Below are 23,540 nucleotides of genomic sequence, written 5' to 3'. Positions count from 1 at the left end.
AATTATTTTCAATCCAAAGTTATTACCATGGTGACTATAATATGTTAATTATGGTAATTACAAGTTCAAAAAGCAATGATGACGTGACTTTGATAATGTATCTAACATGCACCATGCACACAACATCTGGTGCAAAACATCCATCTGACTTGCTCTATTTTACTATTTACTTGCAAGATTCACTTGAGAAGGTGAATTAACTGGGCTGGCCTTAACCCTAAACGTACTTGAGATCTCTGATATTTCCATATGCCGGAAAGATTTCACATGACTGGTAACATGCCTTCCAAATATAACATGAATTAAAATTATATCCATGTCTAAACGTATCCAATTATCAAATAAAAATATCAAATGAAAATGTCTATCAAATGAAAATATTAAATACTAAAAATGCAAGGAAAACAATGAATTTTGGTTTCATTGAACTCTGAAAATGTCCCTGCCATTTCTAAAAATCAGAGCCATTTTCCCCTTACTTTCCTCAATTTATGTGCAATGGAGTGGGTCATCCAGCCATTCCTGGCTTCTGCACCGTTTATGACCAAAGTATTGCATAGATTCCTAGCTTTCCAAAGTTAGAAAGGGCAGCATTCAACACAACTTTAATAAATCTCAACAATTGTATCAGACAAGGTTGGATTCTAATCTCTACTCTGTGCTACTCTCACTCTGACCACTCCTCAGACCCACACTGAAAAACACTCGCATTATAATTGATCACAATTTCTAATTTGTGTTGAATTTGGTCACTAGACATTTGACCAATTTGTTGCTGATGAGCAGAATAACTGGAACATGGTTATGTAATGCTTCAACATGAATAGTGTGATGATTTACTTTTTATTAAAAGCAACAATGAGTTCAAATTGAATATTCTTAAACAGACAGCATCATTTGTATAAAAAGTTAAAAACATTATTAAAGAAAACATTTAATGTATTAAATTAACACAGCATTTAAAAGCCTGAAAAACATTCATGTTAATATTGTGTAGAAACTATAAATTTCAGTTGACAACATACTTCAAACAAATAATCCTAGCAGAGTATACCAACCTGTTTGAGGGTTCACGAGAATACTGCCAGGTGGTATGCCTGCAGCTTCCAAGGGAAGCAAAAAGAAGCTAGTGCTAGTAGGAATCACTTGCCCACTCATGCCACCATCAAAGGTAAGAGAATTACTAGTGTTGACAGCTGAATAGACGGCTGGCACACCATGAGTCTGGCTCATAGCTGTGACTGGAAGAGGTTGATGGGTGCGAGAAAGGGAACCCGTGGATGACCCTACACTACTAGAAGACTCTGAACCTGGGAAAGGAGCAATGAGAAATCTTTATCTAGAGAGAGAAACATCATGCCTTTTTCCTTTCTATGCATTTAGATGAATTTAAGAGTTCAAACATGCACAATATTAGGGAAAAATAAACCAGTATATTCCCTCTTGACTGTTACATGTTAAAAGTATTAAAGCACAAACTAATCAGTTAACTTAGCAAATATTAATTTTAGATACAATTGTTCAACATGCAAATTAATTCAGTAAAGCATATAGTTAAAAAGGAACAAAAATCAGCCAGAAATAAAAGATGCTAAGCAGCCAGTGTATTTTTTCCCTCCACTAAGGTGATTTTATATTTCTATATTAACTTGTAAATAATCACAGAAGAGAAACTTAAAATAAAAGATAACTCAAAGCAATTCAGATGTGAGTAAAAATACATTTCATAACAAGAACCAGAAAGCAAAACTAATAGCCGTTTTATGACTAAAGAATAACATGTTAACTCAAATTAACAGACCAGTACACTGCTTTGAACAAGGTAAAACTATAAAATCTAACAATGCACAGGAAGTGTACACTAAAAAAATCTCTTCAGTGATTAACATTATAGATTTTTCTCCAATTACACAACAAAATGGATATTCCCAAATTAGATTGAGAATTCAATTAAGAAAGATTACATTTTAGGATTTTCCTTTTTCCTAAAGATATTTACAGTACACATTTCATTGGATAAACAAAGCAGACTGAAACAGTATAGCACTAATTTGTCAAAAAGAATATTTCTTTAAAAGCTTGCCTCACCGACTGCAATAATTTGGTAAAAATACATAGCCCGGTTAAAGCTTCAGACTTGGCATTTGAACTGCATGGAAGAAGAGCTCACCTCAGTCAAACTACTACTGGGGGACCACTACTAGTTCATCAGTTGAGCTCAAGAAAGAAAAAAAAACATTAATTTCCTGCCACAGTGTGTACAGACTCAAGCTCCAGATTCAAATAGCAGTACTTTTTTTGGTCCACTAATATGTAAGCACTCATTCTGTGGGCTCAACATGATAGATAACTAATCTGGCAAAATACTGGAAAGGATGAGCAGCAAGAGTCACAAGCTACAGGAAAGGAGAAACAGAAAAGCTTATTAAATTAACTAAAACAGTGTTAAGAAACGGAAAATTGGCTTGAGCCCTGAAAGACAGCATTTGCCAAATGAGTACTTTACTGTTATGGTGAATAGCAGCACACAAGAGGAATGTACCTGTTTTTGAAAGCCTGCCTGTACTTTTGCTGCTACCAGAGCTATCACCTCTTGCCAATACAGATATTCCACTGAAGCTGCTAGCTTTCGTCATCGCAGGTTTCAGGTTGCGGTTGGAGCTATCCGAATCTGTACTACTCCATGGGCGTGGCTCTGACCACTTATGTTCATTTTCAGTACTGCTCTGCCAGCTATTGGAGGATCTCCCTGTGCCGTCTTTATTTCCTCTGAAGAAAGGTACAAAAGAAACCCAACTTTCATTTTTTCATCAAATCACAAATTAAGGAATGAATAAAATCATCAGCATCTACAAAGATAAGTTCTTAAAAAATTTGAACTATCTCTTCTGTACCTAAATATCTGTCGCCTTTGTTGGGTGCTATTAACAGCTTCTTCTTCAGGAGATCTGTCAACATTAATAGAGCATTTCAAAGTTTAGTACCAAGTACCATGTATAACAAACCAATTAAGTTGCCTTTTCAATTGCACTAACCTTTTATCTGTAAAGTAGTTATCCTGGGGAAATGACAACTGGAAGAGAAACAACATTTTGATGATAATCAACAAAATGGAACTATTAACAGTTGTTTCATGTTACTCCACTATCAATTTTTAAAGAAACACCTTGATACTAAAAATGTACGAAATTAAACGCTGTGTATCATTTACTTTTTCCCACAAGAATGAAGCACTGTAATCAATACAAAACGCTTTTTCAGAACAAAATTTTATAAACAAGTTGCATCCTTTCTATATTAGGAGTTTTATTGCACCCTCAAACAAATGTGAAGTAACACAGTGGTTTAAGCAAAACAACAAAAACGGAATGCTGTTGATTTAAAAAAATGTTACCGCTTATAACTATGCATTAAATAAATTTGCTTGCATTGTCATAATTGATATTACAGTACTTTGAAGTGATTTGAAGCATGACATAAAAATCCTACCATGTAAGAAAAATTACAAAAGAAAAAATGGTATCCAATGTAAGAAAACAGCTAAAGAACATTTGTTCAACTACATTTTATAGAGTTTAAAGATTCATATAAAACCAGTATGAAGGTAACTTTATGTGAAAGTCACATAGTTGAGCAATCACAAATCTGTTAAAATACTTCTGTCATTGTAAACTTCTTAGTTTTCTACTGATCTCAGAAGAACAATTTGCCTGAAATATATTACATTAAGTTTGAAAATTAGAGAAACAAATTCAAACCCCTTGCAGGATTTTTTCGGAAAGGCAATTCAGGTTTTAAAAACTTGAATCTTTTTAAAGATCCTGATTTTAACGAAAATGATTATTCCATTTATTTAGAATTTTGTTTTATATTATAACAGAGTTTTGAGCAGCAAAAATGCTAGCAGCCTCCACATAAACGAACGTATAGAGAGAAAATGAGATGCTATGAGTATCAGCATTAATGAACAGTACTGAGATAAAAAGCCAGCATGATTATAAAAGCCTCTTCATTCTTGTTTCCAAAAACTGCTTAGCTGAAGCTTTCTCAATGCAAACTGCTACAAGTGCACCATGGAGTCCTTCTGTACTTTCAGCCTTTGCTTATATGCCAGTTGCAACATCAGGAGAGAATTATTTAAAAGAATTTGCACAAGGATGGTTTTGAAATGCCACAATCAAAATTGATGCATCAATTCAAAGAACTGACCAAACTGGCATGGAATGTTGTGATTTTTGAACTATTAGACCAGTCAATGTGATACTGTTAGCTTTTTTCAGCCCTATAAGCTCCAGGGCACAAATTTAAAAAGTGAAAATTCAGTTTTAAATGAATCTAGGTTTTCAGTCCTATATGCCATCTATCAGAAGCATTATTTACTTTTCCCATTTCTCATATTTCGTATTCAAACACTCTACCTCAGATAAATGATTCCTTACATTTACCTTATCTTAATATCATCTTTGCTACTGGCAGAATATACCATAAGACTGCACATCACCTGCATTATAATGCTAACTCATAAAAAAAACCCACCCAGATTTATCTTTAGCGGAGCAAAGTTTTGCAAAGCATCTGCACAAGAGCACCATACAATTGGCAATGGTTCTTTATCTGTAATATTACGCTAATGAACAATGCAGGCTGTAGATAAAATGTAGCTCATCAGATTTCTGTGCCCTACTCCATTATGTATCGCCTGCTCACACTGAAATATTTTAAAATTTCTTTCAAATGTTTCAACAAACAGGTGAAATAAACTGTTTAAATTTACCAAAGTAAATGGAACAGCATCCTATGTGATACAACCAAAGATTTCTTGATTGACTATCATTCAACTTCAATTAACTGATGTATCATGGACTCTAAAATCTCCACAACTGAATTGGTCAAGTGCAATACTTTCTAGATATTTCAGCTACTCATACACGGCTAGTAATGTCCAGTTTAAAACCAAATTTTAGTTTTCTCCTTTCTCACTCTATACTTACATCTTGAGAAAATATCCTATCTCTGACCCGCTGATACTCCTCTTCCCTCTCCTCTATTGATTTGCTTCTTCTATCATGCCGCAATCTGATACGTATCTGGAAATTTTCAACACATCGTCTTCTTAGGAGATTGAAATACTTTAAAGTAAAAATGAATTTAATTGAAGCTTTAACAATACCAAAAATATCTTTTGAAAACAAATTTGTAAAATGAATTTTGGTCTTAATCACAGCTGCCCTCTCCATTCAAAAATGTTTTTTCTATGCACCTTCGTCATTGTACATTTCATTCTCCTAAGGCAGTTTGTGCTTCCATCTTTACATAATTCCAGATGTTTTCCTGATTGTGCCATTAAATTCCACTGAACTATTAGCTGATTCATTCAGAGCAATTAACCTGTTTAATACATTATTCTATTCTGCTTTATTCAAACTGTGAAACATTCCAATTATACCCATGAGCAATCTCTTGGTTAAAAGAATGGATTACAATTTCTAAGCAATCGTTCATGGCTTGAACTGAAACTAAACTATGCAACCAAGCTTTAAAATAATTAGCTGGTTCTCACTCACTTAAAATAAAATTCTCAAATGAGGGAACACAAACTAAAATATCTTAGTGTGTATCCAAATAGTCATATAATATGCTCACTTGAGGAAATTACAATAAAAACATGCAAATTAACTTTCATAAATAATCATCTGCCACCATGTTGAATTCAACTCTTTCTGATGCAAAATGCAATATTCTTCAAATATCTTTTCTGTATAACAGCGTCAAATAATGCTTACTGCAGTGGCCATATAGGACTTAATATACAGGACGTGGTACACATATACACAAGCATGTTAAGCTACAAGAATAAAATAAGCTACAAGAAAAAATAGAATACTTTAAAATTATTCCATTAATTGTAATGTAATTAACGTAAATGTAATGAACAATAAAACTTTAGAACACCATTAGCTAAAGTAAATATTGAACACAGAATTCAGGACTCGTTGAATGTCACCTATTGAATCAAATGCGCCTTGTTGCTACTTGAAATAAACTATATTTCACAGCAATTATGTAACTAAATTTCTTTAATCTGTAGGTAAAACATTCAAATAAATAGGACAAAATTATGTTTTCAAGAATTAAAACTGATAATAAACAGAATGTAAGAAAAATGTCTTTTCGTCTTAAAAACGTCTGAAAATTTTGCTGCAAAACAATTACATTTACTAAAGTCCTTAATTTTTTTTTAATTAAACTATTTTGTTCTATTTTATCATGTATTCAGACTGCATTCCAGTTCTGTTCAATTATTAAATTCTGCTCCGGGAAAATAAAACGTTAGTACTTCACTCAGTCTCTGTCTTAACAGAATTGCACTCCAAGACTGCTAGTAAATTGGATACTTACTTGGTTATCATCTTTGTCAATGCTCGAGTTATCTCGTTTAAGAATATACCTCTTTTGAAAATCATCAGCTGTCTCATCTTTTATATGTTCACAAAACTTCTGATCAGGTCTACAAAAAACAAATTGAGCAATGACAAAAATTAGTATCAAAATACATATTTTCTCAGTGATATTAATGTCAAAGAATGTGCTGTTTTCAGCAGTCAGCATCAACATTCATCACAATATTAATCCCACTGGATTTGTAAGCATTATTGACAATTTGTTGGCAATTTTTAACACTGACATAAAATGCTGCTTCTGGATTTCAGTTCAGCATTCAACACTGTCCCCATAGACGTTGGTGAATGAAATCCAATCCTCCTGTCTAAGTACACCACTGTGCAACTGGGTGTTGGACTTCCTAACATATTTCAGACAGTCAAGATGCAGAATCACTCCTCCCTCCCCATCATCCTCAACACGGGTGCCTCTGAGAGCTGGGTGCTGAACCCACTGCTGTAGACTCTGCTTCCACAAACACCCAAGTAATCACATTGTGAACTTCACCGATGACACAACTGTGGTGGGACTCATCAGCAACGATGAGACAGCTGATAGAGAGGTGGTGGAAGAGCTCAAGGCCTGGTGCCAGGCAAATAACCTCTTCCTCAATGTCAATAGGATAAAGGGGAAGGTTATTGATTTCTGAGAACTCACACCCCTCTTTACATTGGCAACACAGAATTGGAATCAGGTTTAGTATCACCGGATATACTGTGAAATTCAGTGTTAGGTGGCAGCAGTACATTGCAATACATAATAATAAAATCTGTAAATTACATTAAGTATATATTAAAAAGGTTAAATTAAATAAGTTGTGCAAGAGATTTAAAAAAGTATGAGGTCGTGTTAATGGGCTCAATGTTCATTCAGAAATCTGATAGCAGAGAGTAAGAAGGTATTCTGAATCATTGAGTGTGTGGCTTTAGGCTGCTGTACCTCCTCCTTGAGAAGACAGCATGTCCTGGATGATGGGGGTCCTTAATGATGGACGTCACAAGAAACTGCAAGAAGTTTCAACCTCCCTGGGATTCAACATCTCAGTCCCAGAAGACATTCTACAAAATCAGGAAAGCTCACCAACGCCTCTACTTTCTGAGGAGGCTGAAGAGAGCTGGACTATGCACACCAATACTCACATTATTCTATAGATGCATAGCAGAGAGCATCTTAGTATGCTGTATCACTGCATGGCACAGAAACTGCACGGCAGTCAGAAAGGCTCGACAGCATTAAAACTGCTCAAGGAAATATATACAGAAAAGTACTAGAAAAAGGCCAGTAACATCATGAAGGATCCCACCCACTCTGCTCATGGACTGTTTGTCGCTCTTCCTTCAGGGAGGAGGCTACGTGGGACCACCAGGCTCAAAAACAGTTACTTTCCTCAAGCAGTCCAGCTGATCAACACCTCCACCCACTAACCCACCCCTCCACACCAACTGCCATTGCTTTATCATTTTCCGTCAGGCACTTCATATACAGACACATCACTTTAGGGGCAAACAATCAAATTCTGTATATAAACTACCCTGTGTATTTATATTTATTGTGTTATTATTATTATGTTTTTTATTTTTAGTGTTTTTCGTGCTGCATCGAACCCAGAGTAACAATTATTTCATTCTCCTTTACACTTTTGTAATGACAATAAACAATCTTGAATATTGGATCCTGAAGCGATTGCTCTGATGGGAAGGGTTTTCGAACCACTTGTAGGATTTGAACACTTACTGGTTATCTCAATTTGCACTTCAGTTGAGAAGGTTCTTAATAATCATAAGCAAGGCTGATCCCCTTTCCTGAAGGACATGACAAAAATCTTGCAGTTTCATGGTCATCACTACCAAGACGATCCTTTTTTAATATTTTATTGCATGGATTTAAATTCCCAACTGTGGGATTTGAATCTGTATCATTGGATCAATGGTCTAAAATCCAAGTTGCCTGTTCAGTTTCTTAAGCACGATGTTAAGTGCCCCAAATTACAAGGATAATAATGTCAGCAATAAATAGAAATATCGGAAATATTCAGCAGGGTGGGCAGCAGTTGTGGAGAGAAAACATGTTAAATGTTCAGGTTGATTATCTTCTATCAGAACAGGGGATAGTTGGAGATAAAAGCAGTTTTAAAAGGCAGCACAAAGGGGTAGGAGATGAGAGAACATTTGGGAAGACTTGACAGGGTGGAACATGGGAGCATTTAAATTAGCAACAAGACAGAAATGTAATTTGCAAATAAAGTGGTATTCAGGAACAAAGTTTGTTCTGGAGGAGGTACAGTGGAAAATAATAATCTGAAGTGATTGCTTTTTCCATCTTTTCACTTTCAGACACAATATTAAAGCAGCACAAATATAAATACATGGTGGTTGTTCTTTTATATCTGACGATGAGAGAAAACCTGTGGGAGAGTTTTTATAGTGGAAAAGCTGTTGCACTGGGGCAGATCCACTCTCTCTACCTTGGAAATCGAAGTCCAGCAGTACAAGTGCCCTTATGCCCATGGTGTTTTCCAGGTGTGTCAGGGACAGGTGCATGAGAGATTTTTGATTATGTGCCATTATCAGTTATTTAAAGTACTTGATGATGTCAGTGCCAGTGCCACTGGTTGATAGTCGTTTAGTTCTGAAGGTGTATCGTTCTATGGTACAAGGATGATTGTGGCTGATTTGAAGCAATGGGGTACAGCAGCCTGGATGAGCGAAGAGTTGAAGATCTCAGTGAACTGGTATCCCTACTTCACACTTGGCCTGTCTATCTTACAAGAGATGACTCTCAGCAGACAGTGGCTGCTCTGCTGGGAGAGGGGTTGCTTTCGTGGCTGGTGTTGCGTTGCATGCCTTGATGTGTGCATTAAAAGAGTATTCTTACTGAGGCGTCACTGGTACAGTAAATGTTGCTTATCCTTGCAAAGTCAGTAATACTGTTGATGCACAGCCACATATGCTGAAAATTGTTATCAGGCAGGTGTTCCTGAATTTTTTGAGCAAAGGGGGTCTTAGTGCTCTTGATGCCTAAGATGAGGTTTCTCCTGGCCACTCAGAGTTGTTCTGTCACCACAATGAAGGCAGCGGACCAGGCTTTTAGTAGGGAGCCATATGCTCCTCTTAACACATCAGCTCTCTTTATTGTTTCCAAAATAATCAGTTTCGATCTCCAAAGCCACCCTCATTCCCATAACCCCAGCTGTTATCAATCTGTTCTATAGATTTATTTCATGCAGCCTCAATTCTTTTCATTCACTTCAGAGATCGTGCTTTCAGTACCCAGGTCCAGCAAAGCAATTCTTTCCCAAAGTGTGTCTGCCTTTGAATTCTCTCCACATATACAGTATAAAACCCTCCTTTAAAACTCATCTCAGCCAACATTTTGGTTACTCATTCCTAAGATGTGCAGCTCAAGTAGAATGTCAATTTTATGTAAGCCTTTGAATTGCATTTTGATCTCCTTCGTGTTGAAGACCTTTAAGACTTGAATGTTGCAATCAATAGAGCAAATATGTCTTTTGAAGCCCACCTCCCACTAGAAATCAAAACTCAGAACAGTATAAACTCAGAAATAATATTATCATTCAAACCAAAACAATTTCAAGTTAAACCACTTACATTCTTGTGTTGCTAGTTTTGTTTACAATCACAGCTTTTCCTGTTTGGTCAACATTATGATCCAAGCCAAAGTAAGCAGCCACCCTGTGTAACAACATCCTGTGATATGAGGTCATAGGAGGAAACTTCCTATACTGAATACTGAAAAGGAAGAGAAAGATACAACTGATAACAATACGCAAGCAAAAAAAACACATCAAACTGCTGCATTAATAATAGGTCTTACTTGTTATTACTGATAAAATCCAGAATTTCTTGTTCTAACTTCAGCAACATCATTCTATCCCTGAAGAACAATACAAAAACTTAGAATTATTCATAAATCTACTTGTTCAAACACTCAAAAGTTACAGCAACTTCAAATCATGTACTCATTAAGTTCCTTACAGATGCAAAAGCAGTATTTCTTTCAATGATAAATCCACCATCTTAACATTAATAAAACACTTATGAACCTAGTGCAGTCTAACATATCTAACAATTAACTCACCTGTAGTAAGTTTATAAATGACCTCAAATAAACATTTAAAGCAGGCCTACAAAAGAACAAAGCTGCATAAAGAGTTTAGAAGTTGGAACTTCTGTCCTTTTGGAGAGGCAGTTAGGAGAATCCTAGTCTCGAGATGTTTCACAGATGTCATCTCTGGCATCAGACATTGAGGGGAAAATAATTAAAGATCTGCCGCAGATTCAGAATCTGACACCCAAACTGAGATTACACTGGTGCACTTCAATGGCCTGGGAGTTATTTCTGCTTAGATACAGGTACTTTAGTGAATCAATAACCTTCTGCAAAAACAGTGGTTTTGCAAGGGTGAGCAGTAAATTTTCAACAGATTATTTTCTTAAGTATTTTTATTAATTCAGAGTGCAACCGGCAATCTGAAGTTCTAACTGCAAACTTCTATCCAAGTTGGCTTAGCTCACACAAGTGAAATGGATTCCTGCAGAAATATTTGCAGTTTATTTTAAAACTTCAGCAGCACTGATTTCTCAGTAGCTTAGAAGTTCTTCTTAAAAAAGGAGCATCCATAAATGATGAATTATGCTTGAAAGGCAATCATAGGCATTTAGAAAGGGTCCACAAACAAAGATCCATTGCTGAAACATACAATGAATCTGAGAGGTAGTGTTGTTAACGGGAGGTCAAATATTTAAGGTAACAAGTAGAAGAAACAGAAACAATAAGAGAATAGATATTGATACAATACTTGGTTTGGGTAGGGAGCTGATCAGGTGTTTGTTCAATACAGCGTCTATTGGGGCCCCAAGGAGAAAGGGAGTGGGAAAATAGACTGGGAATTGGAACTAACTGGACAGCCCTGCTAAAGACCATGTGCATACTTCATATGCCATATGGTTGCTTCCTGGGCTGGACTAGTCTATGACTGTGAAATGAATGACTGGATAATTGTTTAGATGCCATTGCTTAATTTAAGCTCCAAATCTGTGCTCAGTGAACACCAAATAAATGACTAAATGAGGAGAGCCTTTCTTCTCATGATAGCCGTTCCAAGTCTCTGCTGGGAGTGCACAGACTTGGATGGAAAAAGAAATTGTCAGATAACTTCAATAGTGTTCAAGGAAACGAGTAAAATGAAGGTGATTGTCATTGTGTCGATTCAAAGTACAAGGATCCGGGTGCCATCCCTTGACTAAGTGAAGTAAAGGATCGTTGGGAGACCTAGATAGGTTTGCAGCTGAAGAAATAACCATCAGGCACAAGTGGTGTAGTTTTGTTGTACAGAAGAAGAAACTTATTTTATTTAGGTTATGAAGGAAAACATCCTAAGGCACAATCATCATCAATTCTTGTCTTTATTGAATTTCAAGCATGAAAGTGAGATTCAAGGCGCAAAAAGACTCAATACTGTATATTCAAGCTTTTAAAATTCAATACTGTATATTGTCTTTTCATACATCCTAAGCCTATGTTCCGTCATCACCTCACCACCAAGTGTAAAAATGACTTGTGCTTAAAAGGAAATGAACTAGTTCTGGGGTTTCCCTTTAGCAGTGAGTTTCAGTGAAGAAAAGTAATGACACAAATTTCACCGATGACAGGCCCAGTAGTATTAGACTGGTCAGGCAGCATCTATGCAAATGAACCAACAGTTGACATTTCGGGTTGAGACTCATCTTTAGTACTCAAGACCTGCCTTTTCATTTCCATAGATGCTGCCTGACCTGCTGAGTTCCTCCAGCATTTTGTGTGTGTTGCTTTGGATTTCCAGCATCTGCAGATTTTCTCATGGTATCATCCTAGTATCTATACCCACTTTCAAATGCATTACAGCTTTGGGTCTGTGTGGAAGTTAGGAGGAATAGTTGAAACTTAAGTTCAAAGAGTGAAAGAGCTATGCAGCAAAGAGTGATAAGGACAGGTGGTCTGAGAAAAAAATATTAAAAATCTGTCAGCTAAAATTTTGAAGGCAGAAGATTTTATTTTAAATTAAAGAACAAGACATGATTCACTAATCATTTTAATTGCAGGGTGGTATAAAAGCATTTCATTCTATGTAAGGAGAAAATGCCTCAAAAAATAATCACAGCAGAGTGAGGCTATTCAGTTTCTCTGATACAAATACTTCAACTCTCACCTAATTTAGTCTTGAGCATTTCTTCATTGAATTAGAAGTCATTATTTGTGCACCTTTGTAATGTTGCCAAATACTTCATATGGAATTGGCATTTTAAATATGGGGGTCACCTTTGTACAGACAACACACTCCTTTAGACAATATGCAAGCTTTATTTCTGCTTGATAACAGTACAAAAATTGAAGAATTCAAGTCAGTATTGCACAAAATAATTTTGCAGGATGATTTATTAAGCTGTTATTAAGTTAGTTCTAATGAGTTCAGTTTTCTATTTTGTGGGACCCATTTTACTGGCACTATTTTGTGCAGAAATTGCTGTCTGTTATTTTTTAGTGCATTTGTCAACAAGGCATTTATACATTTCTTTTTAATTGCTGGTTGTGGTCCAGATTAAGAAACAATCAAGACTATAGATAATTTGACAAACCATGTTTGTCTTTTTTTATTATCTATTGATCACAAAATAATTAAAATATATACACAGATATCTGGGAGCTATAAGCTCCTCTGCTTAGCATGAAGCTTGGTTATACCAATACAGACGCCTCCAAGTAGTACGTATTGTGAGGAATTGGCCGAAATAACAAGATAAACAAATGTTTAAAAAGAGCCCTCACCCTGCTTTGAGAAAATTGAGATATCATTTAGTATTGTAGCAGCTGTAGCATTCTGTGGGACGCAAGTCTAATTCAATTTTGTTGCCATTGTGTTGTGATCTCATCTATCTATCCATCTTCAGAAATAACAAGGTTTCCAGGGATCCGAAAACATGTGATTCATAACTTCTGGAGCTACAACTTAGTAAGTCAAGCAGCAACTGTTTTGGGGGGGGGAGGGGGCACGGGAGGGTGTATGGGGAGACACTGCTTGGATCAAAACTGACACAGAGTGAGGGGGCAATGGCCAATATAAAGAAAGGAGAGGGAGAGTGGTGAGACACGAGCCAGAGGTGACTGGTGAATGGATAAGGAGGTAAAAGGTGGCAGGCAGGTTCCACCATTTAGGGAGGGGATAAATTCTGTCCTGACTAATTGGGGTGATATGCATGTACCATCCCAATAACCAACTGCGGGGGAAATTAATCATCAAATTTGGACTACATATAAAATTGTCCCCTACTCAAAGAAAGAAAGAAATACTTTGTATCTCTTTATCAATTATGCTTTGGGAACAGCAAGGCCTAATGTGATAAAGTTACTAATAAATAGATTTGAGTGCACTGTTTACCAAGAACAATTTTTCAGTAAAGTTGTTGTCCGGCCTTGAATTCATTGAAATTTTACCAATAACAGGAATGGAAGCATTCGATGCATCTTGAAATATTCTATCATAAAAGTCTTACAGTTTGAATTGTGACACTTGTCAATTATTTACAGAAAGATCACTAATAGAGTCAGTGAGCAAGTATTTGGATGGTTAAACTGCCAAGAATGAATAGTAATGATTGGTTTGATCTTAGTTATAAAGTAAATTTCTGAACATGTATAGTAACAATAAGATAAACACTACATAATATTACATTTTCTAAGGCATTCAAAAAAAAAAAATCTTTATATATACCTGGGATTATTTTTCAAAGTATTTACTAAAAATTCATGAAGATCTATTCCAGTGGAATCTGTATATTCTTGGCTGGAATCTGGTTAAAAGACATGGAGAATTTCCATTCATTTACAAGTCATTCTGCAAGCACCTAAAATCTCTAAGTATTTTAGTGAAGAAAAGCAGTGTGAACCTCTTGATAACATTTTTTTATGCATTTTATCTGGTTTGTCTGTGCATTCTTCCTTTTCAGCTTCATCTTTTGTGTGTTGCTCTTCCTTATCAAATGTCTGTGTTAATTGTAGTTGAATTTTATCCTGTGTAAACATAAAGCAAATTATTGGAACAAAAATTCAAGAAACAGATGTATTCAACATGAAATATTTAGCGTTGTGCATGGAATTTAACAACATTGTTCTCCCAATTTTTCCTTACAAAATATTTCAATAATTTCTCCTAACTGATCTCCATTACTTGATAGATGCCCTGGATAGAATGCCACTGATCCACTCCGCAAACCACACAGCAGAGGTTTTTTTTTGGTCAAATTTTGATTTCCAGCAAAATGTAACTGTACTAGTAAGTGTCAGATGAAATAACCACGAGAATGCACACTTAACTCAGTAAAGAACAAATGAGAATAACATGAAGAAACTTAGAATTGCTGTCAAAATAGGAAATTGCACAGTTAGACAAATCTTTGTCACCTAATTTTAGTCCATTCCAGTCAAATTTCAAACCTCCTCGGGACAGTTCTCACATTTGTGCACTCTCATGTTGCAAGATTTGTCTCATTTGCCCATTTACAACTGAACCGAGGAACTCCAATAACCTGAAGGCAGCTGAGAGCAAACCCAAGAACAACCTAAAAATAGCACTAATTGATGAGGATGGATCCTTTCATTTGTTTCTAACAATCCTTTTGATTCATCCAGATCTAATTCCTTCTATTAAAACATTGTAAACATTGGCATCAAGCTATGCAATAGTGCTTAATGGCCACATGCAGCTCCATAGACAGCGCAGAATGTAATCAACAGGCAGACATCAACAACATGAAACATCCTTCATGCTTTGCTATAGTGAGAGTATGGGTGGCCACAGACTTCAGAAGAGGAGGTTAGCCAAGGCCAAGCTTTGTCCTTGATGGAACCTATACAAGCCTCACCATGGCATTGCAAATTGAAGTTAGGTAAACTGACTCCATTTTGCGGAAAACTGTGATATCAACTCCATTCCTCATGCTGAGTGTCTTTTGGACAGTGTGGCAGTTTGGATTGATACTCACAATAATGAAAGACAAGTAGCCAGTGAATTGAACTCCACATTGTAGTGATAGATAGGTCAAGATCTTTTCAGTAATTGCTGTGTGATAGCTCCTACACGTAGCCTTGATTTGTATTTGATTGTTTTTTGTTTAAACTCCTCTTTGGCTTTCACTCAATTTGAAATAGTCAATACACTCTTGTCATCACAGTGCCTTCAGTAGGCTTGTCGTCTGATTTATCACATGTTGATATTGTCACTATTATTGTCATGGACAGTTATTTATTACATTTGGACAATACAGCCCATTCCATGCCTTGCTGACTTACCTCTCAGTCTGCACTGTTTTCTCAGCACACAGCGCTTCCTCCTACATCTTTACTTTCTTAGGAAGTTTGGTTTTTCACCAAACACTAACAAACTTCCACCGATATACTGTTGAATGAATATTTCCTGACTGGTTACATAATGGTCTAGCACAGCAATTCAAATAAGCAAGAACATGAGGATAGTGGACTGTGCCCAATATATCATGGACACATCCCTTCACACTACTAGCAATATCTACAGGAGCACCACCTTAAGAAAACAACATCCAAAGATCCCCATCAACTGGGTCATCCCATTGTTTCACAGCTACCATCAGGCAGGAAGTACAGAAGCCTGAAGTCCCATAATACTAGGTTCAAGAACAGCTGCTTTCCTTCGACCGACACACACAAAATGCTGAAGGAACTCAGCAGGCCAGGCAGCATCTATGGAAATGAGTACAGTCAACGTTTCGGGCCGAGACCCTTCAGCAGGACCAGAGAAAAGAAATCAAGTAGAGATAAAAGCTGGGGAGAGGGGACCATTCAACCATTCAGTTCTGGATCCAACCCAGAAAACCCTAACCACCACACAGTATAATAACACTACAACTACTTTGATCATTTGGCACTAAAATGAATCGAGATCTTTGTCCTAATGGCATTCTTTCTAGTAAAAGTTTAATGTTTTTATTATGATTGCTGCTATGTTCCCGTGATTTTATGGCAATTAAGCTTTTTCACTGCACCTGTTCAGTGTCTTTTTTATTTGCACAGTTTGCATTCTTTTGCATGTTGGGTTGTTTGTCAGTCTATGTAAGATCTTTCATAAATTTTATTGTATTTATTTATCCCCGTAATACCTGCAAGAAAATGAATCTCAAGACAGCATATGTAACATATACATATGTACTTTGATAATGAATTTACTCTGAACAGTGCATACTGTTTGGCCATATGACAATAAACTCAACCCAGAATCCAACATCACCTATAGTTCTTTCCCAAGTACCCCTTTTCTCTGCGTCTATCCCCATACCCAGAAGACAATAAAGACATTTTGACCAGAAGTAAAGAATCTGTCGTGTTCTCCCATTAGGCAAAAAGTCCAAATATTCTCATTGTGCCTTAAGTTTTTTTAACATCATTTTGTTCTCTACTGCATTATCTTGGACAGTTTTGCAAATCCAACAACTTATTTTAGACAATGCTATTATCAGGGAATGGTTGTACTCTTCCAATACCATTTATACTGAAGAAATTTAGTAGGGCTAAAGAGCCGAAAAGATTTTAAATAGTTCAAGCACATTATTGGAGTAGAATTGGCCATTATATCCAAGGAACCTGCTGGCCAAGGATCTAAGTATGTGATTGGCTCTCAAGCAGCAGGGAGAGAATTGAGTGCTTGATGGGTGGAATGTCACAAATAACTTTAATCTCCAAGAAAAGTTAAAGACACAATATTGTGGCATATTTAAGATATCCAAGTTGCAAGATGTTAAATTGTTCCTTTAACATGAAAGCAAGGTTGTTATGACACATGGTACTGAGATACTTGAGATAAATCAAACAAAGCCCAAGGATACCTCACCAGATAACACCCCACCTTTTTATATTAAATAGTAGAGCATAGTATTACTCTAGGAACATGCTCCCAAGTATAAAGTAGCACCAGCATACTATTTGTCAGCAACCACAAGCTAACAGCCCCAAATACTGAATGTGATGCAAATTAGGAAACCTGAGTACAAAATAAACATTGTTCAACACTCACATCACAGTACTAAAACAAACTTCTGAGCCACTGCAACTAAAATCAGCAAACATCTAATTATTTACGATGACTTTTTCCTTGTTTGCTTGGAATATACAACTCCTTCTAGACAGTTGTATCATCTAAATTCAATGCATCAAACCTTACTTTCAAAGCTTAGTAAATCCTCTGCCATCTATATAAAAAAAAAGCAGTCTTCATTAAATATTAAAATAACTATACTCAAACAGACCATCACAATAATTTAATTGCCAAACTAACTCTCACAATGGACACTACAACTAGGTGCATTAACTCTATGTTCATAATGCACAAATGTACATACTAGTATACAAAGGAGAACAAAAGGCAACAAAACTGACCGAAAGGTAAGTTTTAAGCTTCTTAAACATTGCTTATGTGACATGTGGCAAGGACACAAAATCTTAGTGAATTATCAACCAAAATTCTGAAGTTCTATTTAATTATAACTATACTTTGATCTCTCTATCCTCAGTTGTCCGCTGTTTCATTGAAGCAATCTGGAAAAAGTCTCCTCATCTTTTGACTCATCATAAAATGCTGGAGGAACTCAGCAGATAAGGCACCATCTATGGAAAAGAGTAAACAGTTGCCATTTTGGGCCGAGACCCTTCATCAGTTCCTCCAGTAATTTGTGTGTATTACTTTGATTTCCAGCATCTGCAGATTTTTTCTGGTTCCTGATTCATCATTACAGCCTCCTAAACTAAACAGATTTCACAATTTCATCTCCTTTGCCAATTTCTTTCAGTAGGTAGTGACAGTAATACTGCTAATATTAAGTCTCAATAGCAATTCTTGATGAAATTTTAAAATATGCAATCAAACTTTCTATCGGTAGGCAAATACAAATTTGAAATGTATTCCCAATATCTATGCTTCAACTAATCCTTTGAGGGAAATTTATTGCAAAATACAATAAAAATCATAAACAAAAATTATCATTGGCACTGATGCACCTATTTACAAAAGTAATTTCTGTATGATTAACAATATTTTTCTGCAAAGTAATACAAGAAACGAAGATACAAATTTGAATTTGCAAAATTTATTAAAGCAGACCAAGATAATTTACTCATTCAATGCACTGATGCATTTTTACCTGATTCTCCTGTGGAACATCAGCTGTGGGCGGAGGAGAGGACTCGTCACACACAGCCAGACTCCGTACTAGCTTTAACTTTGCATTTGACTGAAGGAAAATATTCATTATTAGGGCAAATGCAGTATGTACAAATATTTTCTAGATTCATTTATTTCATCAGAAGTTGCTTCGTTCCAACTGCATACCCTGTAACAGTTTTAAAAATAGGTTCACTTTTAATCTCAAAGTGTTTAACTAGACACTGGATTTGTTTGGATTTCCAAATCTAAATGCATTATCAAAGTAACTTATTAGATCAGATAATAACCTGATCATAAATTATGTTATTACAGGGTACAGACTTCAACATACCTTGCCATTCCAATTTCTTAAATGGCCTACTCCATTAAAAAAATACTAAATTCAGATCTAAAAAAAACTAATTCTTATGCAATTCTCCATCAATTCCTCCCATGCAAAAAGCAAATAATTGCCTATTTGATTGAATAATAAGAGAGGTTTATGGTTTTACATTTAAGGGAAGCTGCTCTAAAATCAGAGAACACAAGCTAAGTAGCCAAAAACATGCTGGTCAAGTTGAGAAGATTCAGAAAGTAAGGAGGAATTTTAAGAGCAGCTGCCCAAGGCAATCACCATCACCCCCAGATGTTTCATCATCATGTTGTCTCAGAAAACACAATCAAAAAAGGTGTTCAAAAACCACTAATTTGAAACAAAAATTCTGCAAGGAAGTGGGTTTAATGGGGGGGGGGGGTTGCAGAGTTAAAATTAACTTACACATTAAACAAGATTGCTATCAACATGACTCAACAGATAAGTATGCAATCTTGTGCCATTCACTGACTGCTACTTTCTCAACATGCCAGCTAACTTATTTCAAGATGGCTACTAGTTCTTATAAAATGGAATACTTTCATTTATTCTTGCATGTTAAGAACCATAGAAACATATTTCCTCAAAGAATTGAGATTTGATTGCATTTCTGATCCCTTAAGTTAAGTCCTTCATGCCAGATAAAAAAATATTTTTCGATGCTTTTTAAACAAGCATCTTAGGATGCACATTATTTCTATTTAAGTAAAACTGGCAACCACAACACACAATGCAAACAACAACATATATCCTTGATAACCAATTTTCAAAGAGCAAAGAAAAATTTGCTTTAAACTGAGCGCTAAGCACACAACCATGCATAATAAGTCCAAAATATTTCCACAAGGGCGAAATTCAAATACACACACTTGAGCAATCAAAATATTGGCACATCTAAAACACCCAAATAATTTTCCAGTAAGCATTATAGAATCAGTGCTTTATTAAATTAAGCAAGAAGCCAAGAAAAAAGCACCGCAAGATCTTTTTCCAAAGAAACAGCAAAATTTGATCAGAAACGCATGCACAAGAATTTAACACTGTATTAAATGAAGCAATATTTAAATAAAATACATTTCTTGCAAACTTTCATAGGAGTCAACAAGCATATATTACTTCCTCTAACATGCTGTGAGACACTTCTACTATACCTTAGACCTTTTCCCCGCCTGTCCAAGACTTTGTATATGTCTCTGTACAGTGGACAAGAGATCATTACAATAAAAAATGTATTCAAATAACCAGATAGGTATGACAATAAATTCATGATGGATTTAACACAATATCCACCTGATCCAAGTGACTATAAGATCCTGGCATTTAACTGGAATTGCGATGTACAAATCAAAGCCAACCAATATAACCAAACCATAATAAATCTTCAGTGCAATTTGATAAGCTTTTAAACAAAGCAATTCAAAGCCTTCCATTTTCCCCGTATTCCAACTTGACAAAGAAACTGTTTTCAGAGGTATGTTAAAATAAAAAATTCAGTTCAACTTTGCTTGGCAACACAGTGGCACAGGTATTAGCGCTACTGCCTTCACAGCTTTCATGATAGAGGTTCAAACATGATCTCTAGTGCCGCCTGTGCTAATCGTATACATTCTCTGTGACAAGCTTCCCCCGCACATTGCTTCAGGTTCCTCCTGCATCCCAAAGATGAGCAGGTGAGCAGGTTAATCATCCAATGTAAGCTGCCCCAAGAGTGCCAACAGTAGAATCTCAAGGGATTTGATGGGAGTGTGGGAAAAATAGAATGTCATTAGTATGAAAGGTACTCTAACCCATTAACCCATGGGTACCCATAAGTGTACCTTTCATTAGGAGTTTGAGGTGACTTTGTATGATACCAATTTCTGCAGATATATCATGGAGAGTATTCTAACTGGTACAGAGGGGGTGACTGCACAGCATCAGAAAAACCTGCAGAAAGTTGCAAACTCAGCCAGCTCCCCAGCATAGAGGACATCTTCAAAAGGAAATGCCTCAAAAAACTAGCATCTATCATTAAGGACCCCCCCACCCCCAAAATCACTTAAGTCATGCCCTCTTCTCATTGCTATCATCAAAGAGGTTGTAAGGAGCCTGAAGACATGCACTCATTGTTTTAGGTACAGCTTCTTCCCCACCATCAGATATCTGAATGGACAATGAACCCATGTACACTGCCTCAATATTTTTGTCTCTCATTTTACACTACTTAATTTAATTTTTAAAAATACATTTTATTATATTCTAGTTTACATTACTGTATTGCATTGTACTGCTGCCACAAAACAAATTTCATGACATATGCCAGGGATATTAAACCCGATTCTGACTCTGACTGCTGGCACAGTGCAGTGGATGGAAAGAGCTGTTTTAACAAATTATGACTTTATGACAAAGCTCTTGATAATTACTTGACAAGTGAAGGTCCATGTCTAATGACAGTGGACTTTCTAGCCAACAACTGTGCCAAAAATTCTCCACGTATACCAGCAGAATACATTTACAAGCTTACCCTTAAATGTATTTCTTTACAAGTATTTCAAACATAATTATTAATTCTAAATATTTTTACATCTGAGTGGATAGGCAAGAATATAGTGGATGCATTATAATGTGGGAAAAAAATTCAGTTATCTAATTCGGAGTACAAAACAGGAAAAGTGCAGCATTTAGTTTTGTTTAAAAAAGTGAGGGATTAAATCTTTTTTTTTTGAAAAGACCAAGGTGTCAATGTACACAAGTTGCTGCAATCTATATTGAGGTATAGCATATGATTGGAAAGGTAAGTGATACCTTCGCCTTTGTTACAAGAGAATCTAAGTTTGTGCGCAGAAGATGTTAACTACTGAACCCATACCCAGAGAGTTCTTTATACAACTTTATCATAATTATTTAAAGACATATTATAGCCTCAATATAATGCAAGCGCTAGAGAGAAAAAAATTAACATTTTACAAGCTATCTGCTTTACAAATGAAACTCACATTTACTCAGTTTCTACCTTGGGAGGCATGATGTTGCATGTCAAGCTTCTGAAACTGAATACACCCTATCCTCGTTATATGCGTCTTCAGACAATGCCGATTCAAAGTTATGCGAGGAACCTATTTCTACCAAGGTCTCGTTATAGGCGTCCAGAACTCACAGTTATGCAAGGAGCACCGCTTTCCCGCCAATATAAGTCAGGTGCGTGCGCCTCACAATTTCACTCCCGCCACTCTCGCATTGGTTTTGGCAAGGTGTGGATGCGCGATCTTAAACTTCTATTGGTTTTACCTACAGTGCAGTGATTTTGCACTTGAAATATTTAACTATGCCTCCTAAGCGTCCGATGTCATGTCCTGGACCGTCAGCTGAGCGGCAGAGAACCATTGTCATACTTTATTGATCCCGGGGGAAATTGGTTTTCGTTACAGTTGCACCATAAATAATAAATAGTAATAGAACCATAAATAGTTAAATAGTAATGTGTAAATTATGAAATAAATCCAGGACCAGCCTATTGGCTCAGGATGTCTGACCCTCCAAGGGAGGAGTTGTAAAGTTTGATGGCCACAGGCAGGAATGACTTCCTATGACGCTCTGTGCTGCATCTTGGAGGAATGAGTCTCTGGCTGAATGTACTCCTGTGCCCACCCAGTACATGATGGGAGACATTGACCAAGATGGCATTAACCGCTTTAACAGTTGAAAAAAAGTAGGAAATTATAAACAGCGCGGCATCAGCTGAAGGTAACACAGCTCTGGGACGCTACTGCTGGGAACAGAATCTTGCCTTTGAAGTTCTTTTGTTGCTTGACAATGCGCCAGCCTATCCTAAACATTTGGACAGCATTCATCCTAACACAAGTGCGTTTCCTGCCACTTAACACAACATCGCTGATTCAACCACTCGACCAAGACGTAATCCACATTCAAGGTATGCGTATTTTTTTACCGCGAACTATCTCTCAGATGCTGCAAGCAACAGACGATTTTGAAAATCCCGGGAGTTTACCAACGGTGAGGGAATGGTGGAAGTCAGAGCACTTGGCACAAATGGAGCTGGACATGGACCCATGTTTAGAACGGAGTCAGCATTTCAGTCGTTCCCTGCCATCAATCCTTCTTCCCTACAAGCAAATTTAAAACAAAATGCTGCCAAGCAAACAACCCTCACCACTTTATTCAAATCGGTAACACCTTCTGCCGGCATTTCTAAGAGTTCTGTGAATCTTCCTTGACCCGTGGCTGTGCTTGATATGATCCTGACAACCACAACCATCCACCTTATCTGTGTAAAGCTGCCCGACACCACAACAACCACACTCATCTCCCGGAGCGAACTAGTGAGTACTGTACACCCTTGGATGTTAACTATGATTTATTACATTGAATAATACCTTAAATTGATGAAATATAATACAAATGTTGTCTTATAGTACTGCTTCTGTGTCGTATTGGTATGAAAATGTGAATAAATTAAAGACAAAACATATTTAGGAAGCCCTCTGGAACGCATCCCTATTT

General features: G+C 36.4%; 1 protein-coding gene across 16 annotated transcripts in view; it reads right to left on the bottom strand.

Moving 5' to 3' along the window:
- LOC140197937 (R3H domain-containing protein 1-like) overlaps nucleotides 1-23,540 on the bottom strand; it is a 173,085-nt gene that overhangs the window by 78,466 nt on the left and 71,079 nt on the right. For 8 of the 16 annotated variants that reach the window (XM_072258567.1, XM_072258573.1, XM_072258568.1 and 5 more), the window contains 12 exons: nucleotides 20,189-20,230; nucleotides 18,663-18,752; nucleotides 14,385-14,508; nucleotides 14,210-14,288; nucleotides 10,276-10,335; nucleotides 10,050-10,190; nucleotides 6,400-6,508; nucleotides 4,992-5,129; nucleotides 3,036-3,073; nucleotides 2,895-2,948; nucleotides 2,543-2,769; nucleotides 1,059-1,310 (listed from right to left, as the gene is read on the bottom strand). In XM_072258567.1, the coding sequence (XP_072114668.1) occupies nucleotides 1,059-1,310; nucleotides 2,543-2,769; nucleotides 2,895-2,948; nucleotides 3,036-3,073; nucleotides 4,992-5,129; nucleotides 6,400-6,508; nucleotides 10,050-10,190; nucleotides 10,276-10,335; nucleotides 14,210-14,288; nucleotides 14,385-14,508; nucleotides 18,663-18,752; nucleotides 20,189-20,230 (1,354 nt within the window). The remainder of the gene's footprint in view (nucleotides 1-1,058; nucleotides 1,311-2,542; nucleotides 2,770-2,894; nucleotides 2,949-3,035; nucleotides 3,074-4,991; nucleotides 5,130-6,399; nucleotides 6,509-10,049; nucleotides 10,191-10,275; nucleotides 10,336-14,209; nucleotides 14,289-14,384; nucleotides 14,509-18,662; nucleotides 18,753-20,188; nucleotides 20,231-23,540) is intronic. The other 8 variants (XM_072258581.1, XM_072258574.1, XM_072258575.1 and 5 more) reach the window with 7 other exon arrangements.

The sequence above is a fragment of the Mobula birostris genome, chromosome 5 (assembly GCF_030028105.1).
Source record: "Mobula birostris isolate sMobBir1 chromosome 5, sMobBir1.hap1, whole genome shotgun sequence".
Lineage (NCBI taxonomy): Eukaryota > Metazoa > Chordata > Chondrichthyes > Myliobatiformes > Myliobatidae > Mobula > Mobula birostris.
The sequence above is the reverse complement of the archived record's forward strand: the minus strand, read 5'-3'. Positions and strand labels throughout refer to the sequence as shown.